This window comes from Xenia sp. Carnegie-2017, unplaced genomic scaffold (genome assembly GCF_021976095.1).
Source record: "Xenia sp. Carnegie-2017 unplaced genomic scaffold, XeniaSp_v1 HiC_scaffold_2, whole genome shotgun sequence".
Lineage (NCBI taxonomy): Eukaryota > Metazoa > Cnidaria > Anthozoa > Malacalcyonacea > Xeniidae > Xenia > Xenia sp. Carnegie-2017.
In genome coordinates, this window is record NW_025813482.1 from 8,407,377 (window position 1) to 8,431,830 (window position 24,454).

The window sequence follows — 24,454 nt, forward strand, 5'->3', positions numbered from 1 at the left end:
TTATAAATTTTTGTTGAAAACACAGTGTGAAATGCTAAGTCTTAAGAGACGCCAGCATGTGTTGGAATCTGTTAGATGATGTGGAAAATTAATCTGTTTACTTTTCATTTATTCGAGGCCCTGCTTTTCAAATTCAGTCGCTGAAACATTGTTTTTGTGCTAATGAAACAGCAAACGAAATGAAGTTAGATAATAGCGCCCAAATATCTTTAAGAAATGCCGTGAAATATATGCCGTATCTGTTAAACGATTATGGATTTTTCTACACATGCCGACACAATTTCCTTTGCATAGAATTTGCGCAACAAGGACACCCAATAAAATGACCCGACCTGATAAAAATAAATAAAATCATGAATCACAGTGTGTGGGATTTATAAAAAGCTCGATTCACTTAAATTGTTAATATCTTGCTCATTGTAGACTAATCCTAAAATTTTCGCAAAATAAAAATGTTGGAAATTGATAATAACAATTCAACTAGGATTATGTCTTCAGATCTTAGACGGAAATTGAGATAAAATTGACACTATCACTAACTACTACAAGCACTTACAAATTACAACATAAAGCCTGTATGTAACCAATTTTCCATCACTTCAGTCATATATTTCATGGTTACTTAATCCGAAACATGGCATCTAAAGAACGGTTTTGAAGTGTATTAACTTCCGAAAAGTACTATGAAACCAGTTAATACAAATGAAGAATGCATTGTTAGATATTGCTTTAAACGATGTACTACAACAATATATCATAGTGTTCCTATTTTTCATACATTCATTTCATATTTTACTGCATGAGCTAACGTAAAATCACTAGATATTTTACTGCCTTCGAAAGTTTCAGTCGTTAATAATTGCAAGATGCTCTGTTCGTAAATTGTCGTCAGTAAACTTATTTTACAAAATATAGAAGAGAAAGAGGTGAATAAAGAATCGTCGTCTTTTGTGTAGTGGTTACGTTCGGATAAGAAATAAGGTTATTTGCTATAAGTAGCAATTTGTAAGTTTTGACGTTGATAAATTCAAAAAAGCAAGCCCGAAAGGAGTTTTTTTATTTCATAGTATTCATTCCAAAAGTAAAAGTAAAAATGTTTTGCAATGGCTACAATATAGCAATTGCAAAAAGAAAGTTTCATCAAATAAAGCTAGCTATATCTCAATAGATAAGCCACGTATCTTAATAATATGAAGTATATAATGGATTAGCGAAATTTGCTGTGTTTTTAACAATAAACCACATGAGGGCCCGCTTTATTGTTTATCAAACGATCACGTGAAGAAAACCATCCATCATAATGTCAGTTTGGTAATGCATCTAAGAAATTATCACTGCGTTACGTTTAAGTGTTGACGAAGACCCAAGTGCACTTAATTTCAAGTGTACATAGCCAGAGTATAAAGCGGGTTATTTTGAGTTCATTACAGTAACGATAATAAGTGAAGAATCAATATCTGGGCTTCGTGCATGGGAAGTTTGCTTGTAAAATATAGATAGCTGTACTTGATAAGAGAGAATTATCTTCATAGTCCTGTTGAGGAGTGGCATAAGGACAAAAGCTGTAGTGCTCAGAAATCAAGGTAAAATAAAATCTATATAAACAGTACTTGAAACCTTGTCACATATTCACAAATTGCATGCTTTATGCGTATAAATATTGCGTATAACTTGATTGACTTATGGAATTTTGACTTACTGAGATTAGGGATAAAGCACCAAAGAAGTCGAATGAATATTTTGGCAAATGAGTTTTAACAAATCATCGTTAAAAATCTTTAGTATACAAAACTTTGAGATGAATGTCTTTTAATGTTTTTGGACTTTTCTCTATAATAATAATGCATGCTTTCACAAATCACAGCTTGTTGTGAAAATGCGTTAGTCTAAATATAAAACGATTGTCAGCCTTTATGAATCACTTCATTAGTTAACATGCGACTATAAATTTAAGCAATGTTAATATTTTAAGATTTTAATAGTGTGAATTATCTTTATTCACAAATGAACATGAATATCTTTGATGAATCTTATAAGCGGCAACCGTGAGCGGTGCGTCAATGCAGCGCAATTTATCTTCAAATTTTTCTTTATAAAACTGTAATACTTACAAGCCAAGTCACAGTCATGTGAGATAAAGACATTTTTCTCGAAATTTTTAGGTTGAAAAATTACTAACATTTTTTAGGATGATTAGTTTTTGTAACAAATTAGCTAATGCAGTTGTCGAAAAAGTTACGGTAGGTACGTAATGAAACGTGGTTTTATGGTCTTCCTTTTATTGCAGTCATAGTGTGGGCAAAACTAAAAATTTACTGGCGTTTCATTGAATGCAATTCTTAAAATTGTGAGAAAGATTCGTTAAAAGCTTAGTAAGTCTGACTGATAAACTTTGGCTTAACTTTGCGGTGAAATTTGAATTGCTTAGTTCATAATTTACCATTAAAACTAAATGTCTGGCCAACCGATAAAAAAACAAACCTTATTGCAACAAGTGAATCATTTCTTTTTACTCATTTTTCGCACATCCGCCAAAACGTTAGATTTCAATGCCTTTTATAAGGAACATATAGCTTGCAAATCGATAACTAATTAACTTACCCAAGTCAACTTCCGACCGAGTCGGTTGAATCATTGTTAAAATAATTTCAAAGATCATGGATCAAAATATTGAAATAAAAACTCTTTAATTAAATGTTTTAGCAGTTCCAGTGATAGACAAAAATTATTATTTCTATAAAAAAGTTGTTTAACAAGAAAATTATGTGGCTACGTACAAAGGTAAAAGAGTGGAAAAGAACATGTCATAGTATTTTTTAAGAACTAAAATTTAAATTGCAGCTAATAAAGTGTAAAGATTTATCGTTGATAAACACGATAAAGGCGAGAACTAAAGGCAGGATATTACATATGGCTGTAATTTTAATGCAGCAACGCCTTGACGGTCATCGCCGGAAAATAAATGTCTTCGTAATTAAATATTAAATATTAAATTTAAATAGTCCAAGATTGATAGTCTAGCTTGAGTGCAAGACTATAAGTTAGCTAGTTTTCAAAATCAATTGCCCTCAAACTTCAGTAAGAAAATTACTAAACCACAAAGGTAATTTATTCGTAATGTCAACACTGTTACATATCGTTTGTTTGTCACATAAATTCGTACTTTTAGCATCATGAATTCTTGTTCATGGTTTTGTGCAGTATTAAAGAGAAAACAAAGAAATAAAACACTTCTGTATGATGTTACTAACATTGATATGCAACTATCAATGAATTTCGCCCAGAAGCCGGAGACTAACGCCCCGTTTACACTATACCGGATTACTATTGTAGCAGGTTAAATTTTCTTTGTATGAAAAGGTAGTGAAATTGTTCAAAGTCAGAAACACAATCAAATAGACCAAATGAATTAATAAGCTCAATAAGCTTTTACTCCAAACAGTTAACCTTTAAAGCAAATGAAGATGTCGTGATGAGCGAATCTGGTATGTAGTGTAAACGCATGCAGCCCGAGTCTTCAGATCACAGAAATACGTTGGAATAGGAGCTTTTGGTGGCATTTTTGTCTTCTTTCAAGCAAATTTTCTCAATGTTGAGCATGTCAGTTTGTGAAGAATCTACTGCACAAAAACTGAACTGACTTTCTTGTTCTTAAACAAAGAAATCTGAAAAAAGCATTCATAGAAATGCTCAAATTTTATAAACTTGTTTTTCTTGATCAATCTTGATAAAGCTTTACTGGACCAATCTTACACAAACTTTAACACATGGCTAAATTTAATCTTGTGCGTACAGTTTTGCAAGAATTACATGACGTAACAATGCTATATTATCAATGTTTTTCATAAAAACAGATAGAAAAGTTAGACTATATTAACCAGTGCAAGGATTGAAGACAAGTAATGTGGTATGTCAACTTTTACAAAACGATGAAGCAAGTAAGTGATGTAACTTCTTTGGAGTTTTAGTTTTCTGGTCAATGTGAAACGCTCCAAAAATTTTGAGAATCCAATTCCTCCCATATTTTCAGGTTACCCAAAAACTTTCTCACCATTAGTTATAAAGACTGTTTTTATTTTCAATGTAAGTTGCATTGAAGCAACGGAAATGATCCATAACAATTAACCTTAACTAGCAAGATTTTTAAACTGGACGTATGTATATCAGAATAAAGGTTGTTTTCTTCCTAAATGAATGAAAGAGGCAGCAAAAATGTACATTACTATCGATACAATAATGTATGAAAACAATCATATATTACATCACATTTGTTTGATTGGAATACTTTTATATGCATTGTCAGCCATCCAAAAGTGTATAACCATGACAAGAAAAGTGCGTCTTTATCACAAATGAATGATGAAAAACAAAGTCCAGATCAAGCACCAAAGTCCTTCATGAAACACTTCTGTTCTGAATAACTATAAATAACTTGCATACGATACATTTTCAAGTCTTCGATTGACGTATTTAAACTACGTGAACCAGCTACATCAATATTTGAGAAAACACAGCTTTAGTAAAGGCGAAGAGTTTGTAAAACTAAACATAATCAAATCGTAAACTTTTGTCTTTTGCGCTTATGCATTTTGCTCATCACTTCAGTTCTAGAAATGATGCAAAATTTTTATATCTGTAGTAAAGAATTTTTCTCACCTTTAAAATATCACTAAGTGTAACGCTTAAATGCATATGAAATAGCGGAGACAAACGTGTAATTTCATTATAATTTGGATGCCGTTAAACAAACGTAAAATTCGTAAATTAAACATAAAGTATTAACGTTGCTAGATATGAATTGTATAATGGAAAGATATAATGTCTTGAACATTAGAGGGGATGTTTTTGTGGGTTTCATTCATATATGGAAGACATTATGCAAAGCAAACAAAAGCCATAGAAACTACGCTGGTATTCTCATATATAATCATCTTTCAATGTTCATCAATTTATACGGCAACAATAATGTACTGATTAGGCCATTTGCACATACATATTTTATTGTTTTCACAAGAATAAACGCAAAATATCAACAGTTTTATGGTGATAAAAATGTGACAATTGAAGAAATAAAGCCATACAAGGGCGATAATTTATCAACTTAACAACGCGACTCATCCTTAAATTTCTACTTTAAATGAGTTCCGTCTCTAATTTAAATAACATTGAATGATGCAAGAAGAAAGAAATGCTCATATCTGTTTATCATTATATTTGCCTTTATCCGCTGTATTTCATGCCTTAATTAAGTGTATATTATGATGTAGCGTCATAAGTTCATGACTGTCGCATGTTTCATTTGTCTTCAAATATCTTTCTCTACCTCTCCAATGGTGATGAAGAAATCTGATATGCGCTGCTGAGGTATGAAACCTATTTTTTCACGTTTAACAAACACTAAGTTCTTGGAAGTTATTACTGATAAATGAGACTAGGTAATAATGTAAAATCGAGAATGAACCTCATAATCGTAGAATATTCAAAATCAAAATTGCGTTTACGAAAGCTATAATTATGTTGGAGTTTAAGTGTGGGCAATTAAGCTACTTTACGCTGGAAGAAAATGAAAGATCCTTTATAATAACTCAAAACCGAAAAACTCCCATATGGAGATCGTATCTCAAGGGTAACTGTAAAAGTATAATCGAGGTTTAGAAAAAAACTATATTAGAAGATTTGAATAATTTATGATTTATGAAGCAGCAATAAGCGAGGATAGCAACTTACTGACTTTACATCATGAAAAATCTTCTTTCAGCTCAGGCAACACAAATAACTTATAAACATTGTATATTATAAGGAATACAATTGCATGTCATATAAGGTTTTGAAAATTGTTATTGATTTTATTGAATTATTCGTCAATCTAATATGGAACAGCATTTATAGAAATTTGAGCACGAGCTAATTTGATCAATATATTTATCGCAATGATTAGCAATTTGAAAAATGCTAAACTATGCTTAACATACTGGACTGTAGCTTTTATTTCAAAGAGAGACGTTAGCACTGTAGGTGATCATTTTAGTTTCCATGGTTTTATTCAAAGAATAAGTTTTCCACGATCGACAGCAATATTTTGAAATGATTTCCAGTAGGAAATTGGCTGTTGGGATTACGTCTTTATAAAAGTGCTCAGGAATAGGAAATCTGGGCAGAATTCTGCAATAATTAATTTTTAGAGCAATAAATTTCCAGCGTTTGTGTTTTTATAATTTGACACTTTTTTTTACATATTTTCTAAAATGAACTATAAACATATTTTAGAGCATCACGATATAGGAGATACTCGTGCAATATCCGACAAAAAGCATAGCATAGCTACCTCCACACATTTCGGTATGACACTGCTAATTTCTCACAGCTCAGTCCTTACGTGCAAAGAGCAGAAGTATTTTAAGAAAGGTCATATGTATTTAAATGAGTTTATCTAAAGTAACACTTGAATCTAAATGTGCTGTAATCAATGTGAAGTTTAAAAAAATACTTTTTTGCACAACAAGCTTCAAAATTTATTAAATTTTACCCGAGTAAAAATTCTTTCATGCGTTGTCCCAATTTCTTTTGTTATTATATGTTACACATTGACAAATAATATGACAAGATTCAGCGCATTGGACTTAACCTCTTGTCCATATGTTTGTTCAAACGCGTTTTTCAACACAAGAAAGTATTTTATATTGAAAATCAGCCATTTGACAAAGTGTGTTCAATGATATTACGTAGGTTTAAGATAAAGAAACAAATGACTTAAAACCACAAAATATCAAACAAACGAATTTGTAACTATGAATGTAGAAAGTGAGGATCATTTACAGGAGACAAACTATTTAAAATAGGTGTGAGCTCTTTTAGATAGCAATTTTTTCTGTAGGATCATCATAATTTCATAGTTCTTACTAAAATTTTCGTAACCATCAATTTTTCAAAGAATGTCCTTCACTGATAAACACCCTAATATTATCAGCAAATGCCAACTCTATGTGCTTGAGTAAAGATCGAATCTACAATTTTTTACAACAATATGTAATTCAAAACAATGGCACAAGCCTTTCAACAGGATATCAATTAAAATATCAATTTGAAATGATATTGTTCAACATAAGCTTGAGTTATATTACTTTAGTGCTATTGGTACCACGAAATACGTGTACTTTTGTCTCTAAAACATTGATACGTATTCATCAAACTATGAAACAACAGAAAAACGATCGATGTGACATTCCTAGTTATACAGCGAGTGCGCATGCACTGAAAAAGCAACATACAAACATACACACCATTTATAGGCATAAGAACAAGACAAGGACAGGAAGACGAAATTGAAAACTATCTTTGACGCCTCAGTAGCACAGAAAAGACGTCTTCAAGTTCTTTGGTGCAAAGAGCAAACAGTGAAAATTCTTTAAATACTTTGCGAAAGCAGTAATAAGAAGACAATAATTAAGACCCTACTTCGTATCTCTTCAATTACAAGACACTTATATAATAATGCTGGCTAAATATTGTAGATTGTTTTTGTTAGAATTAAAAACTATTTGTTTTATTAGAATTAAAAACTATTAGTTTGAAATGGCACTAAAAACTTGGACGCTGAATCCGACTATGAATAGCAATTGTAAAATCCAGGGAAACATAAAATCATATCATGAGATATTTAAACATATTGACTCAATTAACAATGTTAACCCGAATGACTAGAAATTGCTGGTTTGTAAAACTTTCCTTTAGTTCAAACCTGACAATGCAAAACGATGTATGCATGACAAGAAGTTAATGTCAATCTATATGGACCTCAATCTTTAATTGAAATACGAACATGGTGGTTCTGACTTTCTTTGGAAACCGAAAAAATGGGAACGTTAAAGACACAAAACATATTACGCTTAATGATTAGAGCAAATGGCAAAATACAGAGTAGTTTTCAAAATAAACATATGTCTTGTGTAACCTGATTTTGAAGCAGCTTATATCAAGCAAAAAACGTCAAGACGTTTTTGCCTTTGGTATAAATTGAAACTAAAACTCTTATGCATTAAAAAAATGGCTAAATATTTGTATCTTAGTCATTTATTAGAACTTTGAATTACACAATAAACTTTAAATTTTCCAATGATATGAGCAACTTTCAAAAATTAAATGTCCCATTACATGATAGTATATCACTAATTAGTCAAAATGCGTAGACACTGTTAGCTTAATAATGGCAAAATTGACATTTTTGTCAACTTGCGAAGTCAAATGAGAGTAACCTCATTGGTGGTTTGAAATCAAACTAAGATGTAAATTATCAACTAGTAAACAAATGATTTCAATAAGATACAGTATTTTGTATTAAGTGGTACGTACTACCAACTGAGTATATGAAAGAATTCAATATAGATAGAACGGGACACATAGCATACATATCAGACTTTTGCCGCCATTCTGCTATTCATATTTTATTGGACTTAAAAAGTATTCTAAAATCGGTATTTTTTTGTCTAGACTTGAGATGATGGTGATAAAATTTTAAAATATGAATAGACTAACCAACTAGCCACAATTTCTATTCTCATAACTAAAGTATGACATCCACAAACTGTTTTAGTATTGCTAATTTTGAGAAAATCCCCCATGCAGGCTCTTCTAACAAGAGAAAATACGAGAAACTATTCAAATATGTAGTAGTTAAATTGACATGCGCCATTGAAAACCGCTCTATCGCTTATATCAATCAAAATACCTTAGCAATTACAACGCAAGGGCAAATTTTTGTTGTGTCAACATTACAAAATGTTCGGTGATAAGATGTTTTCATTCGTCAAACAGAAAATGTCAAACATTTAATTTGAATGATTGAAATCACGATATTTTTATACAAACCACGCCCATAATGCTAAAGCAATTAATATTTCAATTCGAGGACATCATATATTGTCCTCGGAGATTTTGGGGCTTTTCATTTTGTTTAAATGGGATTAAGCTAAATATTATTAAAGACATGAAATTGACAGCTTAAAATCATTTCAATTAAAGATGCAAGTAAAATGATATTAAAGCGAGCGGCTAGGCGCTCTTGTCAAATAGCATACGTTGAATTTTAATGATGGGATTAAGATAAAGTAGTGTAATTTATTTTACAGCAAACAACACGATTAATGTCGCGATAAAACATAGGAGGAGCCTCTCCGTGCCGCGCTAATGTTCTAAGTGAGATTTCTTTCACCAAGATATGCAAACATTTATCTTAAACATCTTTCCTGGTATGTGTCAAGGCCGCCTAAAAGATGTTAAAGATAACTCCGAGGAAGTGGTGCAGCTACATTTTTTCAAATAACTAAAGACCGCTAATACTTCTTTGAAAAGAGCTTAATACCACAAGTTGAATTTCATTTGTTTGCGGCATAAATAAAAGAGGCACGTTCTCTCTAATTTCCTGCTTTCATGCAAATCAAATGAAACGCAAACATTTGCAGTTTAGACTGATCAACACATTGTGGGCGTAAATCCTACTGTCGATTTAACTAACTTCATTTTTGAATTCTTGCCTTCACAGGTTGCCATATAGAAGTGTTTTCACGCACGCAAAAATTGTCCAATCAGAAAGAGATTCTTAAAACGCCGTTAAAAGTACAAACAACACACGACTTGACATCATCTTTGACAAGACTGTCACGATCAAAAGCGAGGACGTTTCAGAAAATTTGTGATATATGGCGTGCAAAATAAAGAATATCTGTTTGAAAATTTATTTAATGCTGTGTTTCATCTCACCAGTCATTAGTTGTATTGCAAAACCAGGAGGCTCTGGCAGGAGATCACCTCGAACTGCATTTTATTTGCATCAAAAAGTTCCAGATATTGATGAATTCACTCAGGGCGCCAGTGGAAAGCCAACAGAACCAATTCGTTATGATAGTGACGCGTATAAACGACTGAGTATAAACTATAATCCTGGTATAATATTTGAACACACAAACGAAAGACTTGGCAACACGCGAAAAATGAGCAAGGTTTGAATTTACAATTTCATATTTTATGTAGATGTCTCTGAAGGGAAACTTTTGAATTCCCGCCATATTCGCAAAATTAATCCTTTTAAGAAGCTTCGGATGCTAAGAGATTATACAATATCGATTTGATTTTCTTCTTAGAGATGTTTAAAAGCATTAAATTCCCTGGAGAAAAAAGTAAAGGAAAAATGGTCAGGAATTAGGCTTCGTGTAATCGCCGCTTGGGACGATGAAAAAGCAAAGCTGCATGATGTTAGTTCGTTACATTATGAAGGAAGAGCTGTTGATATAACGACATCTGACAGAGACAGATCAAAGTTGGGTCTGTTGGCACGTTTAGCTGTTGAGGCTGGCTTTGACTGGGTGCACTACGTTGAGAAATATCGAGTTCATGCTTCAGTTCGTGTAGGTGTGTAAATGGTTTTTATTGTTTTCAATTTGTGATTGTTCATCACGTTCTTAATAAAAAATGCTCAATTAGTGAAGAGTTTTGAAAAAGAATTATTTTATGATACAAACACGCTATCCAGTATTATTTACAAATATATATTTTGAGGATTTGTGTGAAAACATGTGCGTCGTAACATGATGTTTTTTGCATAACAAATGTGACGGCAAAAATAATAAAAACCTTCAATTCAAGCTGCAGTTTCATTAAAGCGACTAAAAGTTCACTTGTGGCCAGAAAAATAAACTGATTACTACCACTGATTTCAAAATAAGACTGGATCAAGCATCTAGCACAAAAATTAAAGACAAAAAATAAGGAGGGCCGCCATTACTAAGGGACCAACTTTCGAAAATAAGGAGCAAATATATTGTGGATTTATACGAAAATAATCAAGAATTTTCAACATGTAACTTCATAAACATGACTAAGAGATAAATCAGTTTATAGAAGAGCTAAAAATACGACGAAATATGATGAAATATGATCAAAATGCAGCGATTTTTGTCATCGGTAACTCTATTGTAGTATGAAAAAGTATGGAAAATAGCCCACAACTGCATGGAAATACCTAGAACTTTTGGAATCGTAGTTCAGAAGTACAAACTCATTAAATGATCTCATTTACGATCATAAACTGATCAATCCTTTAAAATTACAAGCCTTTTTACGAGTGACTCCGAGTGAAACCTGTATGGGTTTTGTTTTATACGGCCGATTATTCTTTCTGACTCGCTTTACTATCGCCATAAAGGTTGTTTTTCATCTTCTGCGTTATCTTAAAGCATAATTTGGCCATGTGTTGCTATGTTTTCCATAGTTTTGTTAAAAAATCTTTCGATGTGTAAGTCCCTTAGTAATGGCGGCGGTGGCTTCAAAATTTGTTTACTAAAAAATATAGTTTCTTGATCCAGTCTTTTCGAGATCAGTGATTACTACACCATCGAATAAAGCTGTCACGTGGTTCTCCGACACAGTTAAGATTAGTCAACTCTCGAATGTATTTTGATGAAAAGGCTTTTCATAGCATACACGATTTTACTTGACAAAAACAGGAGGTGCTTTTTGTGCCTTATTTGTAAACGACAGATAATCGATCGGGCGATAACATATGACATTTTTTAACTTATTGGTAAAAGCCGCGGTTTGATGGATAATTCTGTTTTCCGCTAGCAAACAGTTTCATAAAATCACAAAACAAAAATGTGTCTCATTTTTCAGAGGAGACAAAGTGCTCAAAGAAGAGCCTTTGCAGAGTTTACTTTGCATAAATTACGTATTGTTTCCATGTTATCAAAGCTTGGCATTGCCCTAATTTAGACACGAATACACTCAAAATTATTCAAGAAAAATTAAGAGTAATTGCATGTTGTGTTTGAATAATAAAAACAAACTTTCAAATAGAACAGGAAAGTGTGAGATTATGTTTTGGAGTGTTCAACTACCATTTACTTTTTGTGAAAGACTTAAGCTACCAAAATTGTGTGAAAGACTTAAGCTACGTTTCGTATCATTTTTACTCGAAAACATTTGTATGACCATTCTTGGTCTCTATGATTTCCTAAGCACCTTTCATCTTTTTTCAATTTTAAAGAAAACCTTTTAATTTGCGGAAACAAACCTTGAAATTTACCACGCAGAAAGTAATGTTACCACCTGGAGAGATATGCATCTTTGACTCTTTCAGATGCTACCAAAATTGGTCGATATTATTTTGTTTTTTTAGCGCAAATGTTGACATAAATCTTTTTAATTCGTTCGTCTTTATTATTTAAAAGCACTTAATTAAAGTTGTTTCCAACCCAATAAGTCTCCTACCCATTTTTGCATGAAAGTCAAAGAAATACTTTACCTTTTTAATATAGGCCGTAGACATAGCGACTGAACCGTTTTTTTGTCAATGTTTAGTAGCTAAACATCAGGTTAAGCGACCCCGTTTTTTGTAGACAGTAAAGGTGAAAGTCAATTTAAAGAAATGGGATGTTTCAGGAGCAACTCGACGGTTAGATTGAAGAATGGTCGTAGATCATCAATGAATGAACTCAAGGTTGGTGATATGGTTCAAGCTATGGACAGACATGGAAAAATTACTTACAGCGAAGTTGTGATGTTTTTGGACAATCAACCGAAGAAACGAAGCGTCTTGTATTTTGTTATTGAAACAAGTAATCCCAAGAGTAAATTATATCTAACAAAGTCACATCTCATCTATGTAAAACGCCGTTATTCGTCGTTTTGGAGCGTTGACTTAGCGAAAATGACGCAGCGAGGTGACAAAGTGAAAGTCTGGAAGGACGGTAAATTGGTTGAAGCCGAAGTAAGCAATGTATCAATATCAGAAGAGCGAGGTGTCATTGCACCACTAACTGAAGAAGGAAACATCATTGTAGATGGTGTTTTGGCTTCCTGTTATGCATTATTAAACGATCATGAGTTTGCAAACACTGTTTTCTGGCCAGCCAAGTTCATTTACAGATATTTTCCAAGTTTATTGAACAATGAAAAGAGTCAAGAAGGTGTTCATTGGTACGCAAAGCTATTGCTGTATATTAATCAATATATTTCTGTTATAACCTGATTATATGTAATGGCTATAGAGGATCTCAACATAATACAAACGACTATCCATTCTCACGTGTATCTTAATAACGACTTGATGAGTTTATCAAAGAAATGGATAGTCTGTGATGTTGATGTATCCTTTTCTTGATTATCCATTATTTCAATGAAATAGAGACCCCTTAAGGCAAAATAATATGTCAAAACGAATATAATATTCTAATTTATTTCAATGATTTAAAATCGTTTGCGATGCTTACTTTCGCGCTTGTTCCATTTGTAAGAACACGAAAGAAATAACATAATATAAAAATATTCCCAACTACAAAGTTAATGTTGCTGTAAGACATCATATATTAATGAATGTAAAGTTGTGTTCAGTGTAACGATAAGTCAACTTTTGTCGTGACAAATTTAACAGTGCCTAAAACACAATGTTATATTGAGTGTAAATAGAAAAGTATTGTTTGCGTTAACTACCAATGATATAAAGTGTGCCATATTTAATATATCATTTCCCAAGAGTCTGTTGTTGTTTATTGCAATAGTGAGGTCGTTTATCACACTGATATAAATCCTTTTAAATCTTCACTAACGGGCATTCCAAACATTAAAACTTGCTAGGTATTCATTTAAACGAATGGAAGATGCGCAAGTATTGATTACAAAGTTAGCAAGCGTTGCTAAATGTATCCATCGGGGGGCGGATTTTCACATAATCTCAGAAATTAGTTAATTTCAAATGTAATATCTGCGTAGCGTAGCGTTCAGGTACGGACACAAAACTACAGTAAAAGTGAGATGTTTGGCAGCTCAAAGAAATGACCGTCGTCTGTACGATAAACATATTAATTATAACTTTTTAAAACGTTGATCGGAATGCACGGCTTAACGGTACCTTGCAAATGGTTATGTGTAATACGATTTAAGCTTTCGATTGAAATTATGCGCCACACCAGCTGTCATAGCCCTGTCCTTACATTGAATTTCAAAAAAATTAGTCAGGCACAACTAAATACATTAATACTACACCCCCCATTCTCAATTAACGTTGTAATGCCGGCCTTGAGCAGGGTACTATATAGACAGGTACTATAGCCCACATAATTTCCCACCATTTTGAATTTTTGTAATTTGTGCTGTACTTTACATCTCTACATGCATCATACTTTGGTAGTCAACAGTCCCCAATGAAAAATATTCTCCTCGTTTCCTGAATGTAGCAGTAAACATCACAAACTGCAACAAAAGTGGAATACACATAACATGTTAAATCAATAGTTAAGTTTCATCATTCAAAATTCCATATTCTGACGATTCAAGAGGGATGAAACACTCCGGTAAACATAGTCATCTTGCAAGATAACGATATGTGTTAGATGAAAAACAAGACATAATTATTCAATTGATGATATCGACCATTGAATCGCTGTCAAACCAAACTAAGTTATGCATATGTACGAATTCTACAACTAATTGTTTCATGCCATTAATCGGATTTGGTCTTTTTCTCTTTGTTGGATGGGGTTAATGTTTCAGCTTGATGACGACGGTTCGGTAGAAATATTGCAGCAAGAAAATCTTCCATTTTGCGGAAAGGGTTAGTTATATCAGTGAACATGAGCAAAAGTTGGAACAAAATCATAAAAACAGTAAATACTAAAGACAAAGAAGAAAGATTCGTGTCGAGAACTCCTTTTACTTGCATTGCAAATATCCAACTTATCAGTATTGACATTTTTGTTGTGCTGAAAGAGAAGTGATTTTAATGATTAATGGCCCAACATAGACGAAAAGTTACTGCAATATTAATTTGCTCTTAAGCATGAAAACATCTTACAAAATTCTCAATTTCGTTGTACAGTAAACAGATGTGATTTGTTTTCATTATTAACTGGAGAATGTGAAACGTTGATCTGATTTATTACAATTTTTCTTAACATAATTTCTATGAAATGATAAGCCATAACTATTTTACTTACAAAGTTGGCCTGTGAAATTCAACATGAGAAGTGCCGAGTCCAACAATCTGATGAATAAAAGGTTTCAAAACCAAACCAGCACAACCTAAAAATTGGGTATTTCACGTTATTTTCTACAAAATTTTTCTCACGAAAGTAATCTTACGCCAAAATTCTTATAGTACAATGAAATTTCATAAAAAAATAACTAAATCTGATCACACGATGTGCACGGTTGGTGAACAAAGCACATTGAGCAATTATTACAAAACAGTAAAAAAACACCAATCAGATCTTTTAGTCGTTAATATTTTGTGTAATATATTGCATTCGTGTATATTTATGTACTCTTTCTGTATTATGACAATTCTGATATTGAGCATTTCAAAAGTACGACAATTTTCTTTAGAGTAAAAATGTTTCCGCATGCTAATGCTATCTTCAGCACAAGGTATTATGATATCTATTTACAGCTATACTTATATTATTTATGTGAGAGGTATCGAATTACTGAAGATGGCATAAGTACGCCGAAACATGTTTACTTTAAAGAGAATTGTCGTACTTTTGAAATGCTTGATATATATAGTGCTTTTAAGAAATTCTGGAAATTCTGATAATCTTGGCACATATTTATCACAACGATACAGTCTCATAATTAATGTCAAAAACACAAGAGTTAAAATGAATTAGCGACGTTCTGTTGCCAATGGTGTAGCCAGGATATCGCATAAAGGAGAGACAGTCAAAAGAGATAAGGGAGGGGAATTTCCAAGCTTAAAATGCACTAGATTCGGGAGAATGCCCTTGTAAACTAAACAGTATAAAGGGGACAGTTGTTAAAAAATTGTAAATTACATGCGTGAATCTGAAGGCGACTCCCATAATGCAAAGTCAAATTAACATTATTACTAACAACTACGGCTACTTTTAAAGAGGTTACTGATAAAAAATTTAAAAAAAACTACTATCAAATAAAAAAAAGTAGATATGAACGTCAGAGGCTGAGCCATATTTTCATTTTCAAATAATAATCCGAGTGACATGTGTAAAAGAATTTTCGCCTAATTTGATTGTTTCATACGAAATACGAAATAAAGCGCCGTTACGTTTTAGTACATAGTCAATGAAAAAGGTAGTGGCTATTTTTCATACTTTTGCATTTCAAACAATCCATTTGACTAAAAGTTTTATACAAATTAAACCATCTTACAAATGATCAATAATGCTAAGCAAAAATGTCGATAACATTTTACAGTGAGATAATGGTGTCTTTGGTAATCAGCGACTCGTGATAATTTAGTTACTGATGCATTGAAATAAATTATAAAAAGTCAACTCATGGAAAACTCAAATCGACTCCATTGGAAATCAATGTAGCCGTCGTTTGAATAATTCTTAAACGAAATGTAAAAAAATTTATATTTACAAGACCTAACGTCACTGCCTGTCACATTATATTTAAAATCTGATTAACACAATAATTACTGAAACTGGTTGAGATGAATATAACAGTCCAATGTGTAACTTCTTTCTTTAGCACCTTTAACTAACGTCACTTAAATGCGTCGTAAAATTGAATCATGCCAAATACGCAACAAAATGACTATAACACTATGTTTTACAATATTCGCGACAGTTAGAGAAAAAAACAGTGATATGATGGCATGAAGTCAGAAAGACGCTCCATCCCAATTTCCTTATATCACAGTTCTAATTTTTATTTTCATGAAATCAAAAAATTTCTTTACGTTGCCAGTGGTAAGTGTTGTCGGATTTTAACACGATGTTAAATTAGCACTGACAACAAACATTTTCCACCTAACTTTGCAAAAAATCTTTTTTAAAAAAAATTCAAAGTGCAGAAGTTATTTGGTAATAGCAAATGCAGAAAATAGCAGTTTAAAAATTGAAGATTGCATGTTACCGGTCAACTGTTTTCTTGGATTGATAATTTACAAGGATAAATAAATAATAATAATTTCTATTTTGATGATGTATGGAATGCAGAAACAATTTGAAACCATTACAAACAATAATGATGAATCATGAGAGACTTATGTTACATTAAAACTTCATAGGAAGAGTTGAAACAACCAAAACACAAAAAATACTGTTTCTATATTTTTAAAAATCTATCAATTTCACTTACAAAGGAGAGAACATCAATTTCTTACCTCGAATGGAGCCAGATACAACAATAATAAACCAAGCATTGGGGTATTGAGAATAAGCAAGTTGTAGTCCAGCAAGGATACATTTTGTTCTATATACTTCTTTCAAAGCTGTCAATCCAACCTTAAAAAGTTAATTGCAAAACATTCCCATTATTTTTCATACAAGTATATTTGATTATAACACCAACCCTTCTGTACCAATGATATAGTTCTAGACAAATGAAAAGTAATATAAAATACATACATATATAACTGTTACCCTAAATGTATATAGACATGCATATGCCGTAAATGTATGCCCTCATGTAACTTAACACCTTTTACTCGATGTATATAGTCAGCAAATAATATATAATCTGTCAGTTGCCTGAAGATTGCCATATGGCGTGAAACTCCAAGTAGCGACAGCAAACAATTGTCCATTTTATTTTAGTTCATTTTATATATATAAATATATAAACTTATATAAATAAAACTAAAATATAAATATAAATATATAAATATATAAATATATATCTGTTACCCGCACAGGTAGAAATGCTATTAGTCTTGCAAAAAGATCCATTGGACAAAAATACATTAAATACCTAAAATAAAGTAAAATTCAATAATTCAATTTTGGTTTTACGATACGTATAAATTTGCATTTTGAAAACTGAAAAAGTAAGTTATGAATTGACAAAGTAAAAGTCTACATCATGTCCATAAGTCCTATTGTCTTCAAAAGTCATTTTAGAACTTAAGAATAATCACTACTGACAATTGGCACACAATATATCTGCCAATTATAGCATTAAAATATTCAGCCTTAACAATAGCAATATGCCTATAGTACCAAATGGTACAGACAGTCAAAGATTCTACTTATCAATGTTCCTATATAACATTTACTTATTGATTTAGATATTGACTAGTTACTAAAGTTGAATACTTATTTACTAGGGGTGATTTGATTTGTTTTGCACTTTGCAATTCATCATAATTTAGCCATAGTTTAACATACCACATATTTTATCATTGTTACTCTTGTTTTCAAAAACAGAATGCCAAAATGCCCACATTGAGGAATTTCTAATGGCCATGCCTTATTTGATCATATATAATAGGCTTACCAAATTAAAATTAGGACCACAATTAAATGTGTATTTTCATATGGTTTTACCAATGGCATTCCCAAGAGAAGACTTTGTAAAGTTGATCCAGCAAAACAAAGCAACACTGATGATAAAACGCTAGCAAATGGATTCGAACGTGCAAAATTACAACCTGAAAAAAAAGTCTCTCACAAAGCCTGACACACTTTTATGCCAACGTCCAAATGTTGGATGACATTTGCATTGTAAATAAAGAAAATCCTTTGTTAAAATCTTCCAAAATGGCGACTATGAAGTAGCTTGCACAAAAATAAAAATACCCGCTTTGAAATAGTGTGAGCTTAAACAGGGCAATTATGTGCAGTTTAATTATAAATTAAGATTATATGTTTGTACATATATTTATACATTAAAACTAAGTATATAAAACTTCCATATCTAATGTGTCTGCAAGCCCCGTCGTTAAAGTTAGCAATGCCATGCAAATCATACAATTTTTCCAAGCTCGTACGTAGAAAAAATTATTTATTCTAGCCCTTACCTTGAGAAGATCTGATCTTCAAGATAGAAATTAAAAAATGAGAAACAATAAGCAATGTTGTCGTTGGGTAATGATGAAGTGATTTTGCTGCTGAATGGAAGTGTTCATGTAAGCCTAACACATGTATAAAATGTTCACAGATATTCACAACTTTATTGAACAGAAAGATAAGTACTTTGCTTGCTTCTTCATAAAATATCCCCAAATCATCCATTTTAAAATTCCTCCTTGTTTATAAGCGATAAAACAAAGTATATTTAAAATTTAGGAACAGCTTTGTGAACAGCAGTCACCATGCTTGTGCCCAGACTCCCGCCCTTTCGCGTGCTGCTAAATAAATCTTTTGCTAAAAATTCACTCGCGTCTCCCTTATTCAGTATATGGACAATTGGCTTAACAATTTTTGTCAATATTTCATTGCAATATAATGCCATAAGTCGTAATTTTATTTTTAAGGGAAGAAGACCAGAGATGAGAGACGATAAGATGTGTTTGAAATGTATAATTGTACATTTGCGAGATAAATAAGCTAGATTTTGAAAGTTATTTTAGGACACCATTAAAACCCACAAACAATGAAGATACAAAGTAATACCAAACACAAATGTAGCACCGATGATAAGATAAAATACCGATGAGACTTATGAAAAATGATTGGTCAAAAAACATTAATGGAATTTTAATTAAGCACAAAACACACAGCATGTTAAGTATCTATAAAGGCCAACGAAGAATGATTTTGTCCCACATCCTCACACCAAAAAATATCACAGTAAGGAGCTTAGCATCCTCTAAAGCTAGAAAACTACAATTACTTTAGCAAAGTGGAAGATAAATTATCGGCTTAATTACAAATTTTTACCGTTTCACAGCTAACTGCAAAAAATAAGAAAGAAAATTTAATAAATTACAATTCATAAATATTAATAGTTACAAATCAACCCGTAATAGGAAATCTGAGCCGTTCACACGATCCGATTTAGTCAGATCCTAAAAAACGGATCGTGTGAACACATATAAAGTGAGCCTTCGACAGTCGGATCCGTCAGTATGAGAAATCGGATGGAAATAGAACTTGCTCTATTTTCATCATACAAGATCAGAGAAAGCCAACTAGTCAAATTACATAGATTTGAATAACGCGTGGAAACAAGAACAAAAATACGAAAAATATATCGATAAATGTAATGGATAAAACAAATGGCTGTTTACACGACTATAAATATCCAAACAAATATATATATATATATGTATATATCAACAAAATTATCGAACCGTCTGAACAACCAACCGAAAGTCGGAACCGAAACAAGGATTAAGACACAGAAACAGGATTAGATTAATGTTTGATTTTCTTAACCCTATAAATAAGAAATTTAGTTCATCTGTAAAGGTATAAACCCAAAAAAGGAGGTTTTAGTTGGTAAATAGTTAAAATAATAAGCAAGATCGAATCCTTTATTGATAAAAAGGTCCGCCACTAAAGTTCTTCTGTGAATGAAATGAATAAATGGATGGTCTTTCTGCATCCAGAAATTTGCGGGGAAAACCATGAGAATTATTTAAATTAGGACGTGTATTTCCTCTATTTGTAGAGATTTGGTGGAAATACCTTTCATGTCGTTGCCAAGGTAATTGATGACGCCATTCATTCTGTACATGAAAAGTACCTGTATTTTCCTGAACGTAACCATCCTTATGTATTTGGGTATCTTTCTGTTCATGTTGATGAGGATGATTTTTGTGAAAATGAGAAGTCATATTTTTCCATCGTTCATGATGCTCATCAACAGATCCTAAACTTTTCTTTTCCATAAAATAACCATATGGAGGTTGGTTACCACAATCATTTGACGTATTGCATTGATTCAAATATGAGCGACGTTCTTGCATCTCAGCTTCACCTCTATTTATCTTTTCATTATTTCCTCTTTCGTTACTTCCCCAGTTTACATTGTACATCTCGCTGGCCTCGTGATATCTTTGGCTCCGTTGGATTATTCCAGATTGTGGTTGATTGCAGTTAAGTTTCGAAGGATATGAAAACGGTAAGGAATGATGAAATGCACGAACAGACTGAGTTGTTGAATTATCATACGACTGTTGATCAAAATTTTTATATTGTGCTGAGTTAAAGAAAGGTTGAGCTTCTCTGTTTTTATGTTCATCGTGGCTCTCTTGTATACGAGGTTTTTTTTCATAACTGTATGAAGATTGTCTATCACAAAATCTTCTCTCATTCGTACTACCAATGCAATGATCGTTATGATCATATTTGCACCTTTTCAAAGCCCCGCCATCTTCAGTTTTTATTTCCACATCATTTAGTCTTTTATTCTCATCTTCATTCCACTTTCGACCTTCTTTGTTAAACTCATTCACAAGATAACGAGCTCTCTCTTCATTTTCTTCAATGTACCATACTTCATGAAACAAGTCACCTTGTACAGGAAGTGTAAAGTTTTTTTTCATTTCCATAAAAGCCGACTGTGGAACCACCTTACCATCTTTGCGAACTACTTCCGCATTTCTAGACATAAGAACAGAATTATCATTTACAAGAACAACAGCGACACGACGATAATTGATGAAACTACTAATCTTTCGATGTCGTGCGCCGGAATAAACATTTGTTTGGTCCAAAATGTAGTTACGATACTTATTCTTGGCAATTTTCAACATTTCATTCAAAATTTCAGAAGCTTGTTTTATTAAAGCATCCCATCGTCCATGATAATTTCGTTTTCTACTCAGACCCATTACTTTCATCTTTAAAAGAACATCATTAGTTCCCAGAATGTTATATTTTTTCTCAGGATTATCTTTGACGTACTTATTTATCCACGTTGTTTTGCCTGACGAGGGTAACCCCACCATCATGAGAACTTCACATTCTCCTGCAGTTCTGGGAGGAGGAGAAGTCGTGTCTAACATTTCACGGGGAAGATGCTGAATAAAACTAAAACTTTGTAAAGGTAAAAAGTAGGGATTGAATGCTCCAAAATTTGCCACAAACTTCATATTTTTTACTGAAATATGTGGATAAAATGTTTTTCCATGAACATCAGAATCCAATTGAAACGCAATGTCAAGATACTTTCCATTTTTAGCAAAAAATATTACTTTAGGAGATGAGTCTAGATCAATATATGATGTAATAACATCATTGGTAGTATATGGTTCTCCATAATTGTCAAACTTATTGTTACATGAGGCCTTTCCAGTACCACCATAACCATAAGAATATGGTACTTCACCAAGAGCAAGAGATGATGCATCAACAGACCAACCAACTCTCAACACATGCGGTTTTGTTTCACTTTCTGGCATCTTAACAGATAATTTATCCTTCACGAAAATTTCAAAGCATGCCTAAAGTAAATCAATTATATACACAAAATTATATAATAAATAAGATAAATAAATTATTGATGAACTAAATTTGTTAATCCACCTATATAATTCTTTCTTCCTATAGATATACAGTCAAACCTGTATTAAGCAGACCCTTGGAGAATGGACTGGTGTTCACTTAATGGAGGTGACTGTTTAACAAAGGTTCTCGTCACCAGACCTCTCCCGGTTGAAAATAACATAAATGGTAAAATCAAATACTAAACAGCGAAGATATATTTAGAAATGACTTCATTTAATAATAACAAAACTGAGAAATACTTTTAGTAATATTTAGTAACATATAGTAAGTAATAAGTGGCTGAATGAAGATGTTACTGAAACGTGATCTCGTGTGAGTCTTTTAGACAAACAACAAGCTACATTTGACATTGACAAGTTAGGTTAATTAATAATTTGTCATCAATTTCATGTTTGATGTAAGTATTTAATCTTCAATGCACTTGTATTATGAAAAATAGCTTCATAATTGTTGTGACAATATGTTTGTGACTAACATTAAGTCTGTAAATAACATGAAATATTTTGAAGAATAGTCTGTTAAACACAGGTTTTTGTGTTATTATTGGACAAGTTTTGTGTCAGTGTCCACTTGATAGAGGTTTCAATACTACAAATTATATGAGATTTAATTCGGGACTTTACTAAGTGTCCTATTTAATACAGGGTGTCTGCTTGATGAAGGGCCCCTTAATACAGGTTTGATTGTAATTATTTTAGCTAGTATAGTGCATACATTTATTAATAATCAGAGATTGTATTTGGGCATGTCTAGGTCTGTAAGTGAAATAAAAAGTAAGATACCAAATTATTTCATGAAAAATTTTGCTAGTCAAAAGAAGTCGAAAATAAAGTCATTTGACAAAGATTACTGTAGAACACCATTGTTAAATTGAACCACATTGAATATCTGCCTGGGCTAGTGTAAACAGGGTCTAACTTAGAATATATTCATTATCTACCAGAGAGCTGATACCAAACTTACCAAGGTAACCCTAACCACAATCCCTCCCCCCTCCAATGACAAATGCATTACAATTAATTTAACATGACAGCCGAATAATTATTTTCATATTTTGCATATAGAAGACCATCTTGCCAATATCTTGTATAAGACACTTTATGTTCGAGATATTTAATCAAATGTCTTACAAAGACAATATTATGTTATAGTGTGGTATTTGAAATCGTACATTGTCAGTTAAAATACAAGATAAAAGTTGAAAATTTTACCTTTCCCCTTGATACGCCATGTGTAGCTCTAGCTCCGGCCCAAATGAACTCAAAGCCATCTTTATGCAAACAGGAACCAGTTAATCCATCTTCTTCTATGACAAAATTTAGGTCACTGTTATAATCATCTAAATACACCTTTACATTGTCTTTCCATGAAATCGATCCATTTTTTGATTGCGTCATTTACATAGAATAGACTCGCAGTTAAATGACAATCAATGCTATGATATTCTATCGGTAATTTACCAAGCAAATTTATACTTAAGTTTAATCTGTTCTCTATAAAAAAGGAAACCATACAAGAAAGAAGTTATCAATTCTGATCACACACATTTTACAGCTTGCTTACACTTGTGTTTACATCTGCCATAAAATTATAATATTCTAGATCCCGGATAATAATATAATATAATATATAATATTAGAATCCCGGATTATAATATTTTAGATCCCGGATAATAATAATATGATATAATATATAATATTAGAATCCCGGATTGTAATATTATAGATCCCGAATAATTTATAACCATATGGCTATAAATTATACGCATCATTGCAACGCACCCTAAAAAAAGTTTACTATTCCCACGAATAACTAGACAGCATTGTCGTGATACATGATACACCCCACCCCTCCCTTCCTCAATCTTTGGTAACTAATATAACACAAAAGACAATAATATCAAAATGTTATATTGTTCCATAGTTTCAACTGGTGGTTGTCAATGATGCGATTCAAAGCCTCAGCACGGACAGTCCATCTTGTAAAAAAAATTTCTTAATCAATTTTGTTAACTCGTGTGTTCTCTCCAGAGCGTCTCGCATAAGTTTGCTTCGTTTTATGGCAACACCACAGGCCAAGTTAAGCTAATGACCTAACAAAAAAAGAAAACGGCTTTTTGCTACTCTCTTTGCAATCTTGTTGCCACACCGGAATTCTGTCCGCGTATTTTTGATATAGCAAGATTCAATCGCTTAAAAAAATTTGTGATAACACCGTAAATAGTTTCAGCATCACTTGATGCG

The 24,454-nt window shown here is 32.2% G+C and overlaps 3 protein-coding genes across 4 annotated transcripts; 1 reads left to right on the forward strand and 2 right to left on the reverse strand.

The window, feature by feature from the left end:
- The first annotated feature begins 1,319 nt into the window (after positions 1 to 1,319).
- LOC124440055 (tiggy-winkle hedgehog protein-like) lies at positions 1,320 to 13,526 on the forward strand. Its single transcript, XM_046990380.1, has 4 exons — positions 1,320 to 1,583; positions 9,539 to 9,995; positions 10,137 to 10,404; positions 12,390 to 13,526. The coding sequence occupies exons 2-4, from the start codon at positions 9,696 to 9,698 to the stop codon at positions 13,019 to 13,021; spliced, it is 1,200 nt and encodes a 399-aa protein (XP_046846336.1). The 5' UTR covers positions 1,320 to 1,583; positions 9,539 to 9,695; the 3' UTR covers positions 13,022 to 13,526.
- A 727-nt stretch (positions 13,527 to 14,253) lies between these two features.
- Positions 14,254 to 19,070, reverse strand: LOC124440056 (trimeric intracellular cation channel type B-like). Its single transcript, XM_046990382.1, has 6 exons — positions 18,776 to 19,070; positions 18,253 to 18,406; positions 17,664 to 17,727; positions 17,141 to 17,261; positions 14,985 to 15,069; positions 14,254 to 14,750 (listed from the first exon to the last, which is right to left on the reverse strand). The coding sequence occupies exons 1-6, from the start codon at positions 18,987 to 18,989 to the stop codon at positions 14,492 to 14,494; spliced, it is 897 nt and encodes a 298-aa protein (XP_046846338.1). The 5' UTR covers positions 18,990 to 19,070; the 3' UTR covers positions 14,254 to 14,491.
- An 876-nt stretch (positions 19,071 to 19,946) lies between these two features.
- Positions 19,947 to 23,822, reverse strand: LOC124440054 (heterogeneous nuclear ribonucleoprotein U-like protein 1). 2 transcript variants are annotated; one of them, XM_046990379.1, is made up of 3 exons: positions 23,775 to 23,822; positions 23,423 to 23,517; positions 19,947 to 22,147 (listed from the first exon to the last, which is right to left on the reverse strand). In XM_046990379.1, the coding sequence occupies exon 3, from the start codon at positions 22,103 to 22,105 to the stop codon at positions 20,234 to 20,236; it is 1,872 nt and encodes a 623-aa protein (XP_046846335.1). In that variant the 5' UTR covers positions 22,106 to 22,147; positions 23,423 to 23,517; positions 23,775 to 23,822; the 3' UTR covers positions 19,947 to 20,233. The 2 variants fall into 2 exon arrangements, with proteins under 2 accessions (XP_046846335.1, XP_046846334.1); XM_046990378.1 differs by lacking the exon at positions 23,775 to 23,822 and having other exon boundaries at positions 23,423 to 23,765.
- Positions 23,823 to 24,454: the final 632 nt, after the last annotated feature.